A 16,649-nucleotide genomic window follows, 5' to 3' on the forward strand; every position below is an offset into this window, starting at 1 on the left:
GGATACAATAAAAACACTCCGACACTTCCTCTGGGTTTGGAGACAAAGACAAGCTCATTTAAAGCTCACAGAAACAGGGGTGCAGTCAGTGGGGCTGACTGTCACAGTGGGACTGTCACTGGACTCTGGATTCTTCTACATATCGTAGAGGCAGCAAGTACGATGTCATTGTGGATTTGGGCAAAAGAGAACAGTCCAATCCATTTAGGTCTATATACGGGTCCAAATTTAATGAATTTAGATTGTTAGTTATGTTAAGACTCATAAGAAACTCATAAGAAAGGTCAAATTCCTCATTCTCTGGGTGGTCTCTGGCCTTAAGGACATCAATCCAGTCCACGTCCCTTTACTTTAAGTGTGCTGACCAGTGGTGTCAGGCTCCAAGTGAAGCCGGCTGCAGTCTCTCTCATTCCCCATTTCACCCTGTCCACACCTGTCTAAGAAAGCCTACGGGCAACTAAATCTTAAAAAAGAATTGTGTTCCCACCTCTTACATCCAGTGTGATGACTTCAATGCCCGACACCTTTAGCGTGGAGTCATTTGAGTGGTGAGCTTCCATGTAATGTATGACCATAGGAGATTTGAAGTTTTGGGACTCTGAGCCTGGTTCCATGTGTTATTCTATTCATGTTATTCCACTTCTGTTCCTAATCTATGTTTCTGTACCTGATGTATGTTACAACACTGGAATTTCCCCCTTGTGGAACAAATAAAGGTTATCTTATCTTATCAAACAAGAACCAGTGCAAAAACCTATTTTGAGCTAGAGTAACGAGGCAATTAAAGTTAAATGAGTTATACTTAAAGAAACTGGGACATAATTATGAGTAGTTTCCTTTGTATTTGGATATGTGATAGCGGCACATTAGTTTTATTACTATTTTTAGCTTGATTTTATTTTCATAGTATTTATTTTAGTCAGTGACCCCGGTCCACTAGGGGGCGTGTCTCGCTGCACTGTCTCGCAGCGGAAGCACAAGCTTTGCAGTCAACATTGATGCTAGCACTGGGATGCTACAATCCTCCAACTCTGCACTTACAAGAGGCTTTTGCGGCACTTTTCCCAATCTGACTGTGTGTTTTTAATTGTCGGAAGCACGTTAACACTCCACACGTACAGATGACACGTTTAAGAGACAGAAACCGAGCGGAAATCGTAATTATCGGTGGATTTACTTCAAAGTGCTAGCAAGACGGCGCTTCCCGATTGGTTGATGTTGTTAGCCATGTTGCTCCCTGCGGAAAACCAGAGCGCATCGTGTAAATAACAAGTATTTGAAAACATGAAGCCCAAAAGCTAGTTAATTCTATGCATTTAGTTTTTGTTTTCTTGAGCCTTGATCGTGAAACGTGAGCGATATTGGCAGCATTGACGTGCTGAGTGTGAGGAGGACAGCAGCGATCAGAAGCTGTGTTTGATGGGTTTCCTCCGGATCCTGATGATGGCCCCAAAGTTTTACCTCCTGGCTCTGCTGGCCTTTGGTGTGGCCGTGCTCTTCATCGAAAACCAGATCCAGAAGCTCGAGGAGTCCCGAGCTAAACTGGGTAAGACAAGTCAAAGCTTCTGAGGTCTATCAAAGTTTGGATTTCCATTGAACTTGTTTATTTAAAAAAGTTTGTTCCGTTCAAATGTCTGCGAACTGGAGGCAAAAGTGAAGTGGAACATGATGAGATTTCAATGGATAAGTTGGGATGAACTTTAGAATATATTAAAATATGAAAAATCAAGGTGGTTTTGGAAATTGAAAGCCACAAGTTACATGCGAATGAAATCTGAGCCTGGTTTAAATACATTCATAGTATTTTATGTTATGTATTTATTTAATATGTGACTGTTACACACATTTAGCATTTTGGATCTTGATGTTTTAGATGTTGTCAATAGTTAACAGAACCCTGCAATAGCTGTCATTGTAGCATAAAGATTAATTACCGGTACATTTGTCAAGATTTGTGCTCTTTGTGTTGTTGTTGTTGTTGTTGTATAAAACATTAATAAATAGATCTGATTTTGGGTATTCACAGAACATCTGTTATGTTCCGTTGTATTTTGCCCACACTCTCCTCCATTCTGGAATTTTGAACATTATGACTACAGCGTTAAAAAAAAAAAAGTGTATCGTATCCATGTTTTTCAGGTGGATTTTGCTTTAGAGATTAACAAGATAAAATAAATTATTATATATTTTGAATGGAATAAAAGTCAAACTAAACTACTTTCATATATAAGGGGTCATTAACAGCAGGACATGGGTGGATAAGTGGGGCAAATAGTCATGTAAACTCATTATTTATTGTCTTTTTGGAAATATATACATTTGTAGAGTTATCTTTAGTTATTAACACTGCACAATACATTGTAATCAAATTTAAAATTGCCATTTGAATCAGTGTAATGATCAAATCACAAAGCCCGCAATTATTTAGGTAATAATACAATTGTACCACTTTTCAAATGACAATGCTCCAGGATGTGATTAAAGTGAGCTGTTTAATGGAAACTCAAGTTGAAAACATACATTTTAAATAGCAGTCGCAATATTTATCAGAAAAATTGTGCAATCTTCAATTAAAATTAATGAATTAATACCTGTCTAAACTTGTAGTTGCCAAAAATGTGTGCATTAGTGGGTCATTTATGACTCATTTACATGTCACTGTGAGTCGAGTTACACAGATACAGCCATAGCCACTACAGGAGCCAGTGAACAGTATAATATAATGTTGTGGTAGCACTTCATGCACTATAAAGCACAAACTAAAGTGAACAAAAGAATCAAAGCATCAAAATGCACACATTTACAACATTCACCGCTCAGACAGGCCACTGGATCACAACTCTCTTTGTATTTTAATCCTGACTTCAAACGATTGCCTGCAGTGAATATAATCCAGTGTGTTGTTGACAACAGTAGTGTGTGTGCTAACATCAGCTGACCAGAATCTTCTCCACTGACACACTTATGATAAAAGTCCTTTTCTTGTCACTGGTGAGATCTGTGCTGAAGTTCTTTTATTCTAAAGTCTGTAGCTCACAGTATCAATATTTTTTTTTAATCAAACATTATTATTATTTTTAGATTTTTGTGGCCCTTAGGCTTTAAACGAGGTAGTATAGTACTTTTGATCTGCTGTTTGTGCCGAGGTGAGAAGGAGCTGTGGACCTGATCAGAAGCTGTGCAGAAGATGCTGCTGCAGCATGTTCAGACCAGGCCAATTGTTTGGCAAGAAACATGCAATACTTCACCTGGAATGTGTTCCTTATATTCTATTTATTTATCAGTTGGTTGGATGTATGAAGTTATTAGAGCAGAATGGATTTATAAATGAGTGCATTGTGGATAAACTTGACATTTCATACATTTTCTTATTCACAGTAAAAACATGACCCATTTGGTAAATTTTTAAGACCCGTTTTTCAAATATGTATTGGGATACGTATCTTATCCTGACCCTTGTATCGGGATACGTATCGTATCGCAAGGGCCTTGGCAATACCCAGCCCTCCATGGAGCTATATATTGAGGCCATAATCTGTCTGTAAACTTGATTAAACGGTTGTATTCTGTAGAGTCTAAGCTTTTTGGCTTTTTGATAATATCGGCCAATTGATGTATCTGTCGGCTCTAGTTCTGTGCAAAGGAGTAGCCCAACGGAGGACGTCAATGTGAATAAAATTGACTCAAAGACTAGAATTTCCCATACCAGTTTGAGAAACACTGGAATAGAGCGTACACAGAGTCAAGTTTGAACGCACTGATTAGACTGCACTGCAAATGTTGACACTTTTGAGAAGGAGCAAGTGACTTTGTTGCTAAATCATTTTGAAAATAAGTATTGGTAATTGAAGTGCTTCAAATGCTCTGATCAGTACGTGGTCTTTAAAATATAAGCTCTAAAGGACAATTTGTCATGGAATTCATGACTATTTTGTTGTGTCCAAACTTTGCAGAGGGCAGCGTGTTGAAACGTATTTGAGGCTGAGGGCCATAGACCAGGGGACAACAGTTATTGTCATTCAAATGGAGCTTTTGCACAGTGTGCAGGGCCATCGTACCTCTAATGAGGCTCAGAATGTTAACTTTAGGTCAGTATCACAATGCAGTGTGATTGAGGATGTCATAGTCCATTTCAGTAAAAAAAAAAAGTACTGATTGAGGAAATTCAGCAGGAGGTTTACAGGCCACATTTGGCCCCTGAGCCATAGTTTGGGCATCTCTTAGGACGTAATCATTGGTTTCATATGTTTGTGCTTCTTCACAAATGTGTATGAATAATATTGAGCTGTCATTCACTCTGAGCATGACTGAGCATGACTGTGGGGGAAGTGGGGGGGTCTGTTTTTGCATAGCATATTATTATGCTGATCACACGGGCTGTGCAATTAATCAAATGGTCATTTAATTGCGGGGCGGCTTATTAAATGCAAACCGCCGTATCGCATGTCTCCACATGTATCTTTGCTTTTGGACGCTTCTAAATTCAGTTCCTCATGAGTCTGTCTGTGTTTCCACGTCTGGCTCTGCTCCGGTGCTTGTACTTAGTGAGAGAGAGGGAGTTTCCTGCTAGAGCGCCCCTAGAGGCTGTAAAAATCCATGAATTATGCTGCAGGGTTCAAAGCGTGAGACAAAAGTAGCGGCTTATAGTCTGAATTTTACGGTATACTCTGCCATATGACCCAGCCCTAATAATATATCTGACTGTCAATTCTGTCTCCTGCCACTTATTCTTCCCATCATTCAAGGAAGACTAAATCATTCATTCCTTAAAATGTTGTGTTACCATTCACAGCCCCACAATGTAGACTTCATTTAATTTGCAAACCTCAAAAAGGCTATTTGTCATAAACCATGTCCAGCATATTATCCAAACACAACAATGCACAAACAAGCTGTACGAAGCAGCTCAATTTAGTGTCATTTATAACAGTATTATTCTTCTGCCATAATTGTGGGCTTTGTTTACAATCTTCAGCTCTTAATTATTTCATGTTTATTTTCTCTCCGTGCATATGTGTTTCTTCTCGGCAGCAGCCACAGACGAAGGCCACTGCTGTAACCGCCTTTAATTAACACTGCGCCGGAGAGCAACGCTTTTAATTATGCCTCCTGTCAATATTATCATGGAATGCCTAATGAGTTGTTTCTGTGTTATTGTATTTTGAGGGCTCGGCTGTTTCCTTAATTAAGCCTTGCTAATTAGCTTCTGTGTCCTTAATTTAAAAAGTAGCAGTTTATTTCTTTGTCTTTATTGCAGGGTGGTTGGCCCTTCCACCTGCTGCCAGAGGAAAACAGTAAACAGCTCTTTAAAGACTGTGTACTGGAAACATACGGCTTCATTATACTAACTACGGCTGTACACTTAGTCAGAATCAACTGCCAATAAGTTTGATGCGAAAAATGTAGACGAAAAGCGTGTGGAAAGCAAAAACGTCACTGTCTAGGGGCGTAACTGTAACAGAAATCTTGTGATATCGTGTCATCAAAAACGGCCGTCACTGTGTATTTAATTACAAGCTCTTTCGTTTGAATTAGTGCTGGGAGTCGCAAGGATTCACGATTTCGATGGGATACTTGACTCGATAATACCACGATATATTGCACGTGATATATGAAAATTTACTTACTTACTCTCATCAAGTTTCTTTTCTTTAAAAAAGCAGCACAAAGTGTATCGCTGTCACAAAAAGATACAGCAGCCCACGATATCGATGCTCTTATCACCAAATTTAGTATCACAATATTTCAATATTTTAGTACACCCCTTGTTAAATGTAATGTTTTGTTGCAGTAATGGCTACAAAACATAGGAAACTACATAGACCATGATCATTTGCTCTATTTCAGTGCAGACACGGCTATGGCTCGTTTAGTCGATTTAAGATTGGTCAACTAACTTTTTAAAATGTATTTATATTTACAACAGAAGAAGGGACACGGCAGGGAGTGAGTTTAATCTGCCTTTTACTGATCAATACACACATTTTTCAGTTTAAATATTTGTAATTGCATAATCTCTCATCATCCTATTTTCTCCCTTGTTTAGACCAATCCCAATTTTCTATTTAATTTGAGCATTTAAAATGTTCTCTTCTGTCAAAGAGACGCACTTCCCAGTGTTGCCAGCAGAGGGTGCAGAGTATGGCAAAATATGTAATTACCATTTTCTGACAAACATTGTGATTTCCATTAGATTTACGTAGAATATATTAATTTTTTTAATGTTTTGATTCTGTTTGAAGTTCAAATTTTAAACCTAAACACTACAAGGTCAGAAGGTTTTTAGACAGAATAATAACTCAAGTATTTGTAATTATATTTACATTATTTCAGCTTTTTACGTTTCTCTGTTTGCAAAGTTTGACTATCACAAACGGCTCAAATAAACACTTTGAACTGAACTGAACATTGACTCATTTTGAACACATTATCAACCAAATCCAAATAGAGAAGTTACAATATAAAGTTTATGGTGAAAATCAGAAATAGTTTATTCTTTTTAAAACATTCTAATTTAATTATACCCTTGTCTCTGTAAAGCCCAGATAACAATTACGATTAAATTATGATGGAGCCAAATTTCTTTTTTCTTTAATTGTTTTCTTTTTCAAAATGTTAAAATACATATTAAAATGGAACAGGGCCAGAGAGAACGTATCAAGAAAGAAGAAAAACATCCTAATTACATTAAATCAGTCCAAAGCTGAATTCCTTTTCATTTATTCCACATTATACTTGATTTAAAGTGGCCACACGATGCATGCACTATGGGAGTTGTGAACAGCTCCCCCTTCCTGCTGACCCGCTCTGTGCCGTTTCAGAGCGCACCATCGCCCGACACGAGGTGGCGCAGGTGGAGCAGAGGCACAGTGAGTTTCTGGGCCGCGAGTCGTTGGCGACGTCGGAGAGAGACGACTCCGTCATCATCTACAACCGCGTCCCGAAGACCGGCAGCACGTCCTTCACCAACATCGCCTACGACCTGTGCCCCAAGAACAACTTCCACGTCCTGCACATCAACACCAGCAAGAACAACCCCGTCATGTCCCTACAAGACCAGGTGAGGCCCGCGCTCTGGACAACGCCGTCTCTCCAGTGCTGAGCTTAAAGTTGCACTAAGTCACCTTTCAGACATTTGCTTGTCTTCATGTTGTTCATTTTGTTGTTGCTTTGCTCTGTATGACATTTAACTTATCTTTAAAAAAAAAAAAAAAAAAGATAATTCTTTTTTTGCATGAATACCCATGCAGTTTTAGTTTTTTGTTTATTTCTGTTTGGGTCATATACATAATATATACAGGTATTTAGTGGTTTGAACGTTTTTTCCACACCCCCTTTAGTTTTTTCCACACCTCCTTTAGTTTTTGCCACACCCCCTTTAGTGGACACGTCTTTAGTCGACTACAGCCCTATTAAATCACAATGTCAAAAAAGAATAAACTATTTTAGATTTTCATCAATAATACAGTTACCATAATTCATAAATATTCTCTGTCTAGAATCCTCTAGAAGTTTTCATATTTCAACCGATATTTGGTTGAAGATGGATCAAAAAATATGATTTTATAGTCTAAAAACGTATTACTGAAAAATGATCTTTAAATGCTGAGGATCCACATTCAGGCCTGTCCCACTGCTGGAGATCCACATTTATTGTGTGACATTTTCTTTCCACTAATGGGAACTTTTTGTTGATTAAGTTATTCTCTCCTGGTAAGATAATTACGTCTAAGATATACAGTATTTAGCTCCTTTACTGTCACAGTCACACACACATTTTAGAGGTAGTAAAGTGTCTTGCTCAAAGACACAACAGCAGTGTCCCATGCCAACTCTCTTGTCCGAGTGCATTTCTTACTGAAATGTGTCATTATGGGCACAAATCTTGTTTACTCAAAAAAAACAAGTCTGGTGAAAAACAGTGACTCTCAAATGTGTAAGAAATAAATATAATTGGTAAGTATAAGTGGAGCTTTTATTTGGTCTTATTCTTCCTCCAAAGTCTGAATGTGCTTTTACTGTCAGGGGATTGGCCGTGGACCTCTTGATTTAAAATACCCAGTTATATCACTGACATTAGCTATGACTGAATATTTATCTTGATTAGCATTTGCATTTGTAATTGCACAGCTCTAATAACAGATCATGTTTGATTACCATGAAGTGGCACCGAGGACCATCTTTCATCAGTCAAACTCTCCACTATTCAAAATGTTCTTTCCCTCGTGACATGTTGGTGTCAATAATATTAAAGGTGCTCCATGTCACTTTCCTGTTCCTGGAGAGTCATGTCTGTGTCAACTATTTCTATAGCACAGTTACAACTACACCAGCTGCTCAGAGTGTTACTGCACATGCACAATCCATGGTAAAAACACAGTTGTGTAATGGTAAAAACACAGTTATTCTGGGGCATGTATTATCTCCCCTACCCCCCCAACCTTTTTCTATTATTCAGTGCAATGTTGTCAGCTTAAAATGTAGCTTTAGGGCTAATGTTTGTGACCTCTTTGACACTCTCACATCATTTGGAAAGTGGTGCGTTGACCTTATGCCCACCTTTTGACCCGGCTCTTTACATGGCACCCCACACCAGGGCTATGGTGCAGCCCAGGACACAGTCAACAGCCTGGAGCTTTGTGCTGGTGAAATCTGGTTCTGATGCCAAGGTAATATCCTGTGCTCCATGTCACTACAGGCTGAGCTCCACTGATTATCATTATTATTTTAACGATGATAAAGCACCACAAATCACTATCATTTCATTTCAACAGGAACATTTGTCTTGTCTCCAGGAAAACTGTGCAGTGCTGCCAAATCCAGGTTTTGACATTGCCATAATTTCAACACAAACCACAGGACATTATGAAATATTACCTACAGGTGTTTGAAACTCTAGGCTTTTCTATTTAAAGCTTGGCACTGCTGTTCTGCAAATAACCCTTCTCCACTAGACCTTACCATATAATGAACACCATGTTTGTTTCACTTTATGTGGTTCCTTTGGTCGTATTAACCTGCTTTTACCTCAGTTTATACTCTTGTTGTGTCCATGGGTTTAATACTAGACACTTGGTGAGGGCAATATTGACAAAAATATTAATAATTTTGACCATCTCAAATAACAAAATTCAGAAACTCGGTAGTGAAAAATCCTCTGCAGCACAGAAAGCATTTTCCCAAAGAGCGTATTGTAAAAACAAACTGCTTCTTTCAAATGATAATATTCCTGGACATGTTTAAAATAATAATATTAATTCCAATACTTTTCCAAAATTGTTTCTCAAATTTCAAATTATTTTTTTGATAGTAAGTAAAGGGCTCGATACTAGATAACAATTTGGAAACCTACATGATTATTAAAAATAATAATTTTATAATGACAGAATGTCATTTTCAATACAAAATAGTAGTAGATGCTTCAGTATTATTATGGTCTTCTGAGATGGATCAAAACCATTCTAAAACTATAAAACAATAAGTCAAATTCTGTCCATTGTCATTGATTTTTCCAGAATCAATAATAGATCAACTGAGAATCTAAATTTGCTATTAGTTTATTATTGATTGCCCTCTGGGGCCACTTTTGACAACCCTAGCCCCAACGCCAATAATCAATTTTACAGTGTGTGTTGTTGTATTTGTTTTCTAAATATCTTATGCGTTATATGTACTCATAATTCCTCTCCATTGTTCTGGTACAGGTGCGTTTTGTCCAAAACGTCACGTCCTGGAAAGAGATGAAGCCCGGCTTTTACCACGGCCACGTCGCCTACATCGACTTTTCCAAGTACGACCATATTTCTCATTTACTCTAACAGCTGTTATATCCAGATTAGTTTGAAACGATTCGATTCTCCAGATAGGTCTCTTTGACCGCTAATGCTAATGCTACAGAGTTGAGTAATAGCTTTGTTGTCCTCATCTCCACTGGCTGTATCATTTCAGTCATCAAAGCTAATTATGCTAAGTGTTCTCGCGTTATGTTTTCGCTAATGGAAAATACTCCCTCTGAAGTACAGTAAACACTCAACTAGGTTCATAGAGCATTGAGAGTTATTCAAGTGCACATTTAACTGAAAATGCTCTGTGCGTCTATAGGTACGGAGTGAAAGGGAAGCCGCTGTATATTAATGTGGTGAGGGACCCTATAGACCGCCTGGTGTCCTATTACTACTTCCTGAGGTTTGGAGACGACTACAGACCTGGACTACGAAGGAGGAAGCAAGGAGACAAAAAGGTTGATATGAAGATCCGGACGTTTTGGCCTGAAAGTAGATCTGGAGTTTATTCTGTGAAGTATCTAAAAACTGCAAAACCACTAGTATGTTTGATATATTTTGATATGTCCAAACATAACCTTTATCAGTTTAATGGTCATAACTTATCAAATGAGCATTCCTATAAGCTCTATATATAGATTGTATGCATAACCAAGCCAATTCTAAATGTGTGTGAGTGAGAATCAGGCTGTATACTGAAGTGGAATGTTGCCGTACGGTTCGGCTCCAGCCAATTGAAGCTAATCACTGATAAGTGTGAATCATTTGGAGCGGACTTATTTGGAAATCAGAGTGGCAACCACAGAGCCAATCAGGAGCGAGATTATAGAAAGTACTCACCCTTTCCAGTCTGCATCGTTGGTTTCCATGGGGCAGGCGCTTAGCAACGAGCCATGCTAGGTGGCACCGTGTTAATCAAACCTGTTGCTTATGCTGGTGCGCTTTAGCTTGCTTGTCCTGATTGGACAGTTAGTAATGTTTTGTTTTTTTAAGATTTTGTTGCAATAGGCTTTATTAGACAGGAGAGGAGAGTGTGGAATGGGGGATGAGAGGGGGGAGGACATGCAGTAAATTGTCGGAGTCAAGATTCAAACTCGCAACACTGCAGCCTGGCATACATGTGCTGTGCCTTAACCACTCGAACATACATACATTCACACCCGTGCACACTCTCTAGCCTTGTCCACTTATATAGACATTCTATGGTCAGAATCAATGTTTGTTTGACTTTTATAAGACATTATAATTATTCATAGACCAGAGTCCATATTTGTATCACTCGATATCATCTGACTACAGGGCCAGTGTATTATTATATATCCACTGTCATGTTTCTGTTCCAGACGTTTGATGAGTGCGTGGCGTCTGGAGGCACAGACTGTGCTCCAGAGAAGCTGTGGTTGCAGATCCCCTTCTTCTGTGGACACCACTCAGAGTGCTGGTGAGACCCTCCGGCCTCTTTCACTTTGAGCTCCCATCTTCATATCACTCGAGAACATCTCTCTTGCTATAAACTATACTGGCACATTTCCAACATAACCCAGCGAACATTTAAGATGCCGTTAGAAAATCAATCTGTTTTTTACAAATACTTTTTTTTGTGTGCAAAAATATTCTTGCTCTGGTCAAGCTCCAGATACAGACCAAGTTACAGACCAAAGTTATATTCTTATACACCCAACGTTTAACCCTTATGCCTTTTATTGTACCCAGCAGTATTTTAAGCATAAATTCGTGCACAGAAACGGTGCTGCTCGCTCTTTGTTTGTGCTGAGCAGTAACGTAAATATGAAGTGAAAATGTAGTATACGCTTAAAGGCTTAACTACTGTTACCAGGGCCGTGTGTGTCCGACTGCTGTTGGGGGATGGGGTCTTTAAATGAGAACATTGAGCGATGTGTCCCCAGCTCATTATGAAGCTCATTATAGAGTATCTGTCATTGAACAGTGGCCCATTCAATCGCCGCTGACCCGGGCCTGTCTCACACGATTTTGCAGTTGTTTACGTGTGATGCGAGTTGTGTGTTGTGTTTTGTAGGAACATCGGCAGCCACTGGGCTCTGGAGCAGGCCAAGCTGAACCTGGTGAACGAGTACCTTCTGGTGGGAGTGACCGAGGAGCTGGAGGACTTCATCATGATCCTGGAGGCCGCAGTGCCCAGGTTCTTCAAAGGGGCCACAGAGCTCTACAAGACAGGTGCCAGTCTAACGTTAAAACTGATGTTATAAGTCTGTAATGAGTCATAAAACATTTCAGACACGACAGCAAACAAACAGAACATTTAGCACTACATATAATATTTTTATTGTTTAAATTACTACAATTGTAACTTCAACTGTGTCGCAAATAACCGCCATAAATTGAAGAGCTGCCAATCCAAAGCAAGGAGCATATTCAGCAAGACAAAAGTATTACAAAGTGCTTCACAAACAGCAGTTGGAAAATATACAGTAAAATCACAAAATAAACAAATAAAAACACTATTATAACCAACCAATCAGTCAAATTCATTGTAACGTGCTGTTCATATCTGGAGACGCAGATGGGCGACGTTAAATAAATGTTTTATGAATTTGCTTCACGTACTACCTTGAAGTTCTACAGAGTTTAAGAGGCCAGGTCAGGGTTTTCTTTTAAAAATTATGTCAAAACCCACATGTGGATTTACAACCCATAAATATAAGTTATATTCAAAATGCAACATAAATATAGTCTGTTTTTCCACCTGGATTGACTGACTGGAGAAAAATAGCTCTTTAAGTATCAAATCATGTCCAAATCCAGTCATAGAGCATTAATAAACCCTTATGACTGTTTAGTTTTGATGCCAGTGCAGTTAATGGTTAAGAACCTATTTTATACCTTTGGATAAGTAACTGGAGGTGTGGAGAGTTGCCAAAATGTACCCATGTAAAGTCAAATATAGGGTTGAAAAAGTTGCCACACCGAGGCAGACAAAACATAAAACATGTGTTACTATTGGATTTCCCAAAAACATATCTAATAAATCAAAGTGACAGGAACCAGCAAATTACAGGAAAGCTGCATCTGATTTATAATGTCGTTGTTTTTTCCTCATGTTCTTTTTGTTCTGGTTTGTCCCAGACCCCACAGCTCATGTGACAGACCCTGGGTGCTAAACCTGAGCAGGCGCACACATAAAAGTCCTTTGTGCATAAGTATTATCATAGTCTATTTTCCAACTCCAAATTCCAATTTTCTTTTCACGTAATAAAGTAAAATCTGTTTTGGCAAATATATTGGTAAAGCGGCTCTTAGGGTGAACAAGAGACCGCTGTGTGCTGTCTGCATCTAATTGTAAAGTGTTTTATTGAAATAAGGCACAGCGCCTTCAGAACACCATTCATTTTTGGTGGTAGATTCCCTGTCCTGTCCCTCAGAGATGCGATGGGCCCTGTCCCTCAGAGATGCGATGGGCCCTGTCCCTCAGAGATGCGATGGGCCCTGTCCCTCAGAGATGCGATGGGCCCTGTCCCTCAGAGATGCGATGGGCCCTGTCCCTCAGAGATGCGATGGGCCCTGTCCCTCAGAGATGCGATGGGCCCTGTCCCTCAGAGATGCGATGGGCCCTGTCCCTCAGAGATGCGATGGGCCCTGTCCCTCAGAGATGCGATGGGCCCTGTCCCTCAGAGATGCGATGGGCCCTGTCCCTCAGAGATGCGATGGGCCCTGTCCCTCAGAGATGCGATGGGCCCTGTCCCTCAGAGATGCGATGGGCCCTGTCCCTCAGAGATGCGATGGGCCCTGTCCCTCAGAGATGCGATGGGCCCTGTCCCTCAGAGATGCGATGGGCCCTGTCCCTCAGAGATGCGATGGGCCGTGTCCCTCAGAGATGTGATGGGCCCTTTATACTAGGGTCTGGGAGAATTCCAATGCTAACTGCCGTGCATTATTGCTATGTAACTGCACAAGTACTTCTGGCACCAGTGAATCCTTGTTCTATGTCACTGCGCAGTGAACATGACCACATTTACCCAAACCAGTAACAGAGCTGCTGTTGAACTCTGGGGTCTATGGCATAAGCGACTCTAGACGAGCGTTGTCACATTAAAACTGCTCCTCATCGTTTATTCCTCACATATTTACCACATTACACTCCACACCTCTTCTTACTACTTTCTCCCATCCCATTCAGGAAATCGGTCCCATTTGAGGAAGACCACTGAGAAGAAAGCCCCGACCAAAGAGACCATCGCCAAACTGCAGCAGTCCAACATCTGGAAAATGGAGAATGAGTTTTACGAGTTTGCTCTTGAACAGTTTCAGTTTGTGCGTGCCCATGCCGTCAGGGAGAAGGACGGGGAACTCTATGTGCTGGCACAGAGCTTCTTCTACGAGAAAATCTACCCCAAAGTCAACTGAGATGCCAGACATCTGGACACAAAAGGGTCAAACACTGGGTCAAGAGACGCTGGTTTGTCTAGTGCTGAATGCTGGAGTCTGCTCCCTGAAATGTATAGTTGGGAAAATGTGTTATCAAAGTGGACAAGTTCAAGGGGAAGTTTTATGACTGCCGCCAGTGCAGCTGTTGAGGAAACTCCACATGAAAAACTGGGGTCATGCAGAGATGTAGTTTTGAATTTCACCAAATTAGTCTCTAAACCAAGTCCTGAACTTCACTTCATTCCTAACATCCCGAGCCGATTCGAGATAATTTTGTTTTTTATATTGTTGTGTTGTTTCTCAATACATTTGAATATTTTTTTTTCACGGCTAAATTAATACTTGATACTGTAATTGTTGGTTAAAATAAACATGACTGAGCAAAAATGACAGATTTGACAGATGTGTAACCTGGAGCCTTTCTAGGTTCTGTTCTGTGTCGTCTGTAGCTGATGGGGACAAACTAGACAAAGTCACTTCTCCTAAACACTACAGCACATTTCTGTTCACATAAGTGCTGTAATGGTGGGTGGTTTCAGGTAAAGGTGCAGTATGTAACTCTTTAAGTGCTTGAAATGTAAGGTATTAAACTAGGTCACATTAACCTGACTTGGAATAAAATGGGTGCCACAGGAATTAAACAGACAAACCTTTCAAAAAACAACAGCTGCAACGCTAGAAAGTTAAAAAAAAAAGTGAAATTTTACATTGAAATGATTTTGTAAAGTGGGACAGAGATAAAATATACAGGATAAAGGATAAAGATGGCCGCTCGACATGATCCTGGCTGACCACACGGTCCTTCCTCATTATAATCTGCCTCATAATGTTCTCCACCTCGGACACTTCAGGGCTGTTGGATTCTCATTTGAACGTAGCCTCTTTGGACCCACCGCTCAGTTCCTGGTTAAGTTGTCTTTTCATAGATCACAGAGTTGAAAGTCACATGCAACATTTTTACACAAACGCAACTTTTATAAATAAGACTCCAGAAACACAAAGTGAGTTAGCCTTTAGCTCCGATGTCAACTTTACACACTTCTTATCACACAAAAAAACTCAACAATGACTATCAAGGCTTTGACCTAAAAATGATCGATGGGTTGGGCCCAATTGGAACTTGATTAATCGTAACTTTGTGTTTTTTGCCCTCTGATGCTAAATTGATCGATAGCATCAGCATCTACTAAATTATGTCTATGTCGAACCCTCCACCTAAAAAGGGACATAATGCACCTTTAACCTTGAGCTGCTGTTTTTACATCTAATGCCACCATTCACGTGCATATGGCAGGTATTTAGGATATTCTCATTTTGACTTTGTACTTATACCTGCTGTAAAAATAAATTATAGTTTTACAACAATCAAGAAGCTATTTGTGTAGATTTGTTGTTGTTTTTTAATCTGTTGAAAATAACAGGAAGTGACATCACACTAGGGACACTCATTCCATACCAAGTTTATGCAGAATTTACACAAAAGAAACACACTTTTTGACCATTAAACAATGATTTAACATAATAAAGGTGCTCTGAAATATTTGTATCAGTAACATTTTGTAAAACATTTGACGATAGATGCGTCTTGGCCCAGCTAACTTATGTGATGTCATCAAGTACCAACAGGAAGTGCAATTATAACCTAAAAGATGAGCTATTCTGGGATAAAATGTGTACAATTTTGAGCAACATTTGAAATAGATTTAACCCTATTTTAGTTCAATGAGTTGTCCAACCTGTCATAGACACTTAAACATCCTGGAGCAAAATCATTGAATTTGTGGAAGATATAAACTACTCAAAAATACTTTAAACGGGATGAAAAAAGCACTCACTCAAATCACAATTTTTGAGGATGAAGGAATGTTTTAAGCAGATTTTTAAACATGTGTCCAGTTCCTTTCCTCTGTTCTTAAAATACTTCTCAGCACCATTTTTCAATATACTTTCATCTCTTTAGAAGTCTTCCACCAAGCAAAGGTTCAAACCAAACATTTGTGATAAGTGACTGATTTGAAGCCAAAAGGAAACTTATTTTGCAGCCACTGGAACAGTCCTTGTTTTGAGACGACATCGGGCTTTTTCTACATTCACTTTCAACACGCAGCTGACATGTTCTGGACCAAACTTGTCAGACCACTGGACCACTGCGTCCCTTTTGAGGATTGACACGTTTATTTTAAGTTTTCTAACCAGGGAATCCATGTTTTGCAGACGTTTGATGCGTGTGAGCGTGTGATCCGCAGTGGACACAGGGTTCGTTACAGACGCAGAGATAGTGCCTTGATTCAGACTGGAGTTTCATTGTGTGTGAATTCATTTGATCCGACACTTTTGTTCTTTTAAACACGTTAAAACATCAATACAGAACTGCCCTCAACGCTGATCCTTGTTCTGGTTTTTCTTTGACTTTGCTGTTCTTTGCATGTCTCACCTCGTCCGTTACAAGCGAGCGTCGTTTTG

The 16,649-nt window shown here is 39.6% G+C and overlaps 1 protein-coding gene across 1 annotated transcript; it reads left to right on the forward strand.

Moving 5' to 3' along the window:
* The first annotated feature begins 986 nt into the window (after positions 1-986).
* On the forward strand, positions 987-14,603 carry hs2st1b (heparan sulfate 2-O-sulfotransferase 1b). Its single transcript, XM_072438792.1, has 8 exons — positions 987-1,261; positions 1,337-1,546; positions 6,822-7,060; positions 9,705-9,790; positions 10,102-10,240; positions 11,126-11,223; positions 11,821-11,978; positions 13,939-14,603. The coding sequence occupies exons 2-8, from the start codon at positions 1,420-1,422 to the stop codon at positions 14,163-14,165; spliced, it is 1,074 nt and encodes a 357-aa protein (XP_072294893.1). The 5' UTR covers positions 987-1,261; positions 1,337-1,419; the 3' UTR covers positions 14,166-14,603.
* Positions 14,604-16,649: the final 2,046 nt, after the last annotated feature.

This window comes from Eucyclogobius newberryi, unplaced genomic scaffold, assembly GCF_026437365.1.
Source record: "Eucyclogobius newberryi isolate DKJ021-1_F unplaced genomic scaffold, fEucNew1.0.hap1 SCAF_9, whole genome shotgun sequence".
Lineage (NCBI taxonomy): Eukaryota > Metazoa > Chordata > Actinopteri > Gobiiformes > Gobiidae > Eucyclogobius > Eucyclogobius newberryi.

Bases quoted from the DNA above. Each gene is read 5' to 3' on its own strand.
- hs2st1b (XM_072438792.1), top strand. From the start codon at position 1,420: ATGGGTTTCCTCCGGATCCTGATGATGGCCCCAAAGTTTTACCTCCTG. The intron at 9,791-10,101 runs GTACGACCATAT...GTGCGTCTATAG, and splicing joins GCCTACATCGACTTTTCCAA to GTACGGAGTGAAAGGGAAGC. The intron at 11,979-13,938 runs GTGCCAGTCTAA...CATCCCATTCAG, and splicing joins CACAGAGCTCTACAAGACAG to GAAATCGGTCCCATTTGAGG.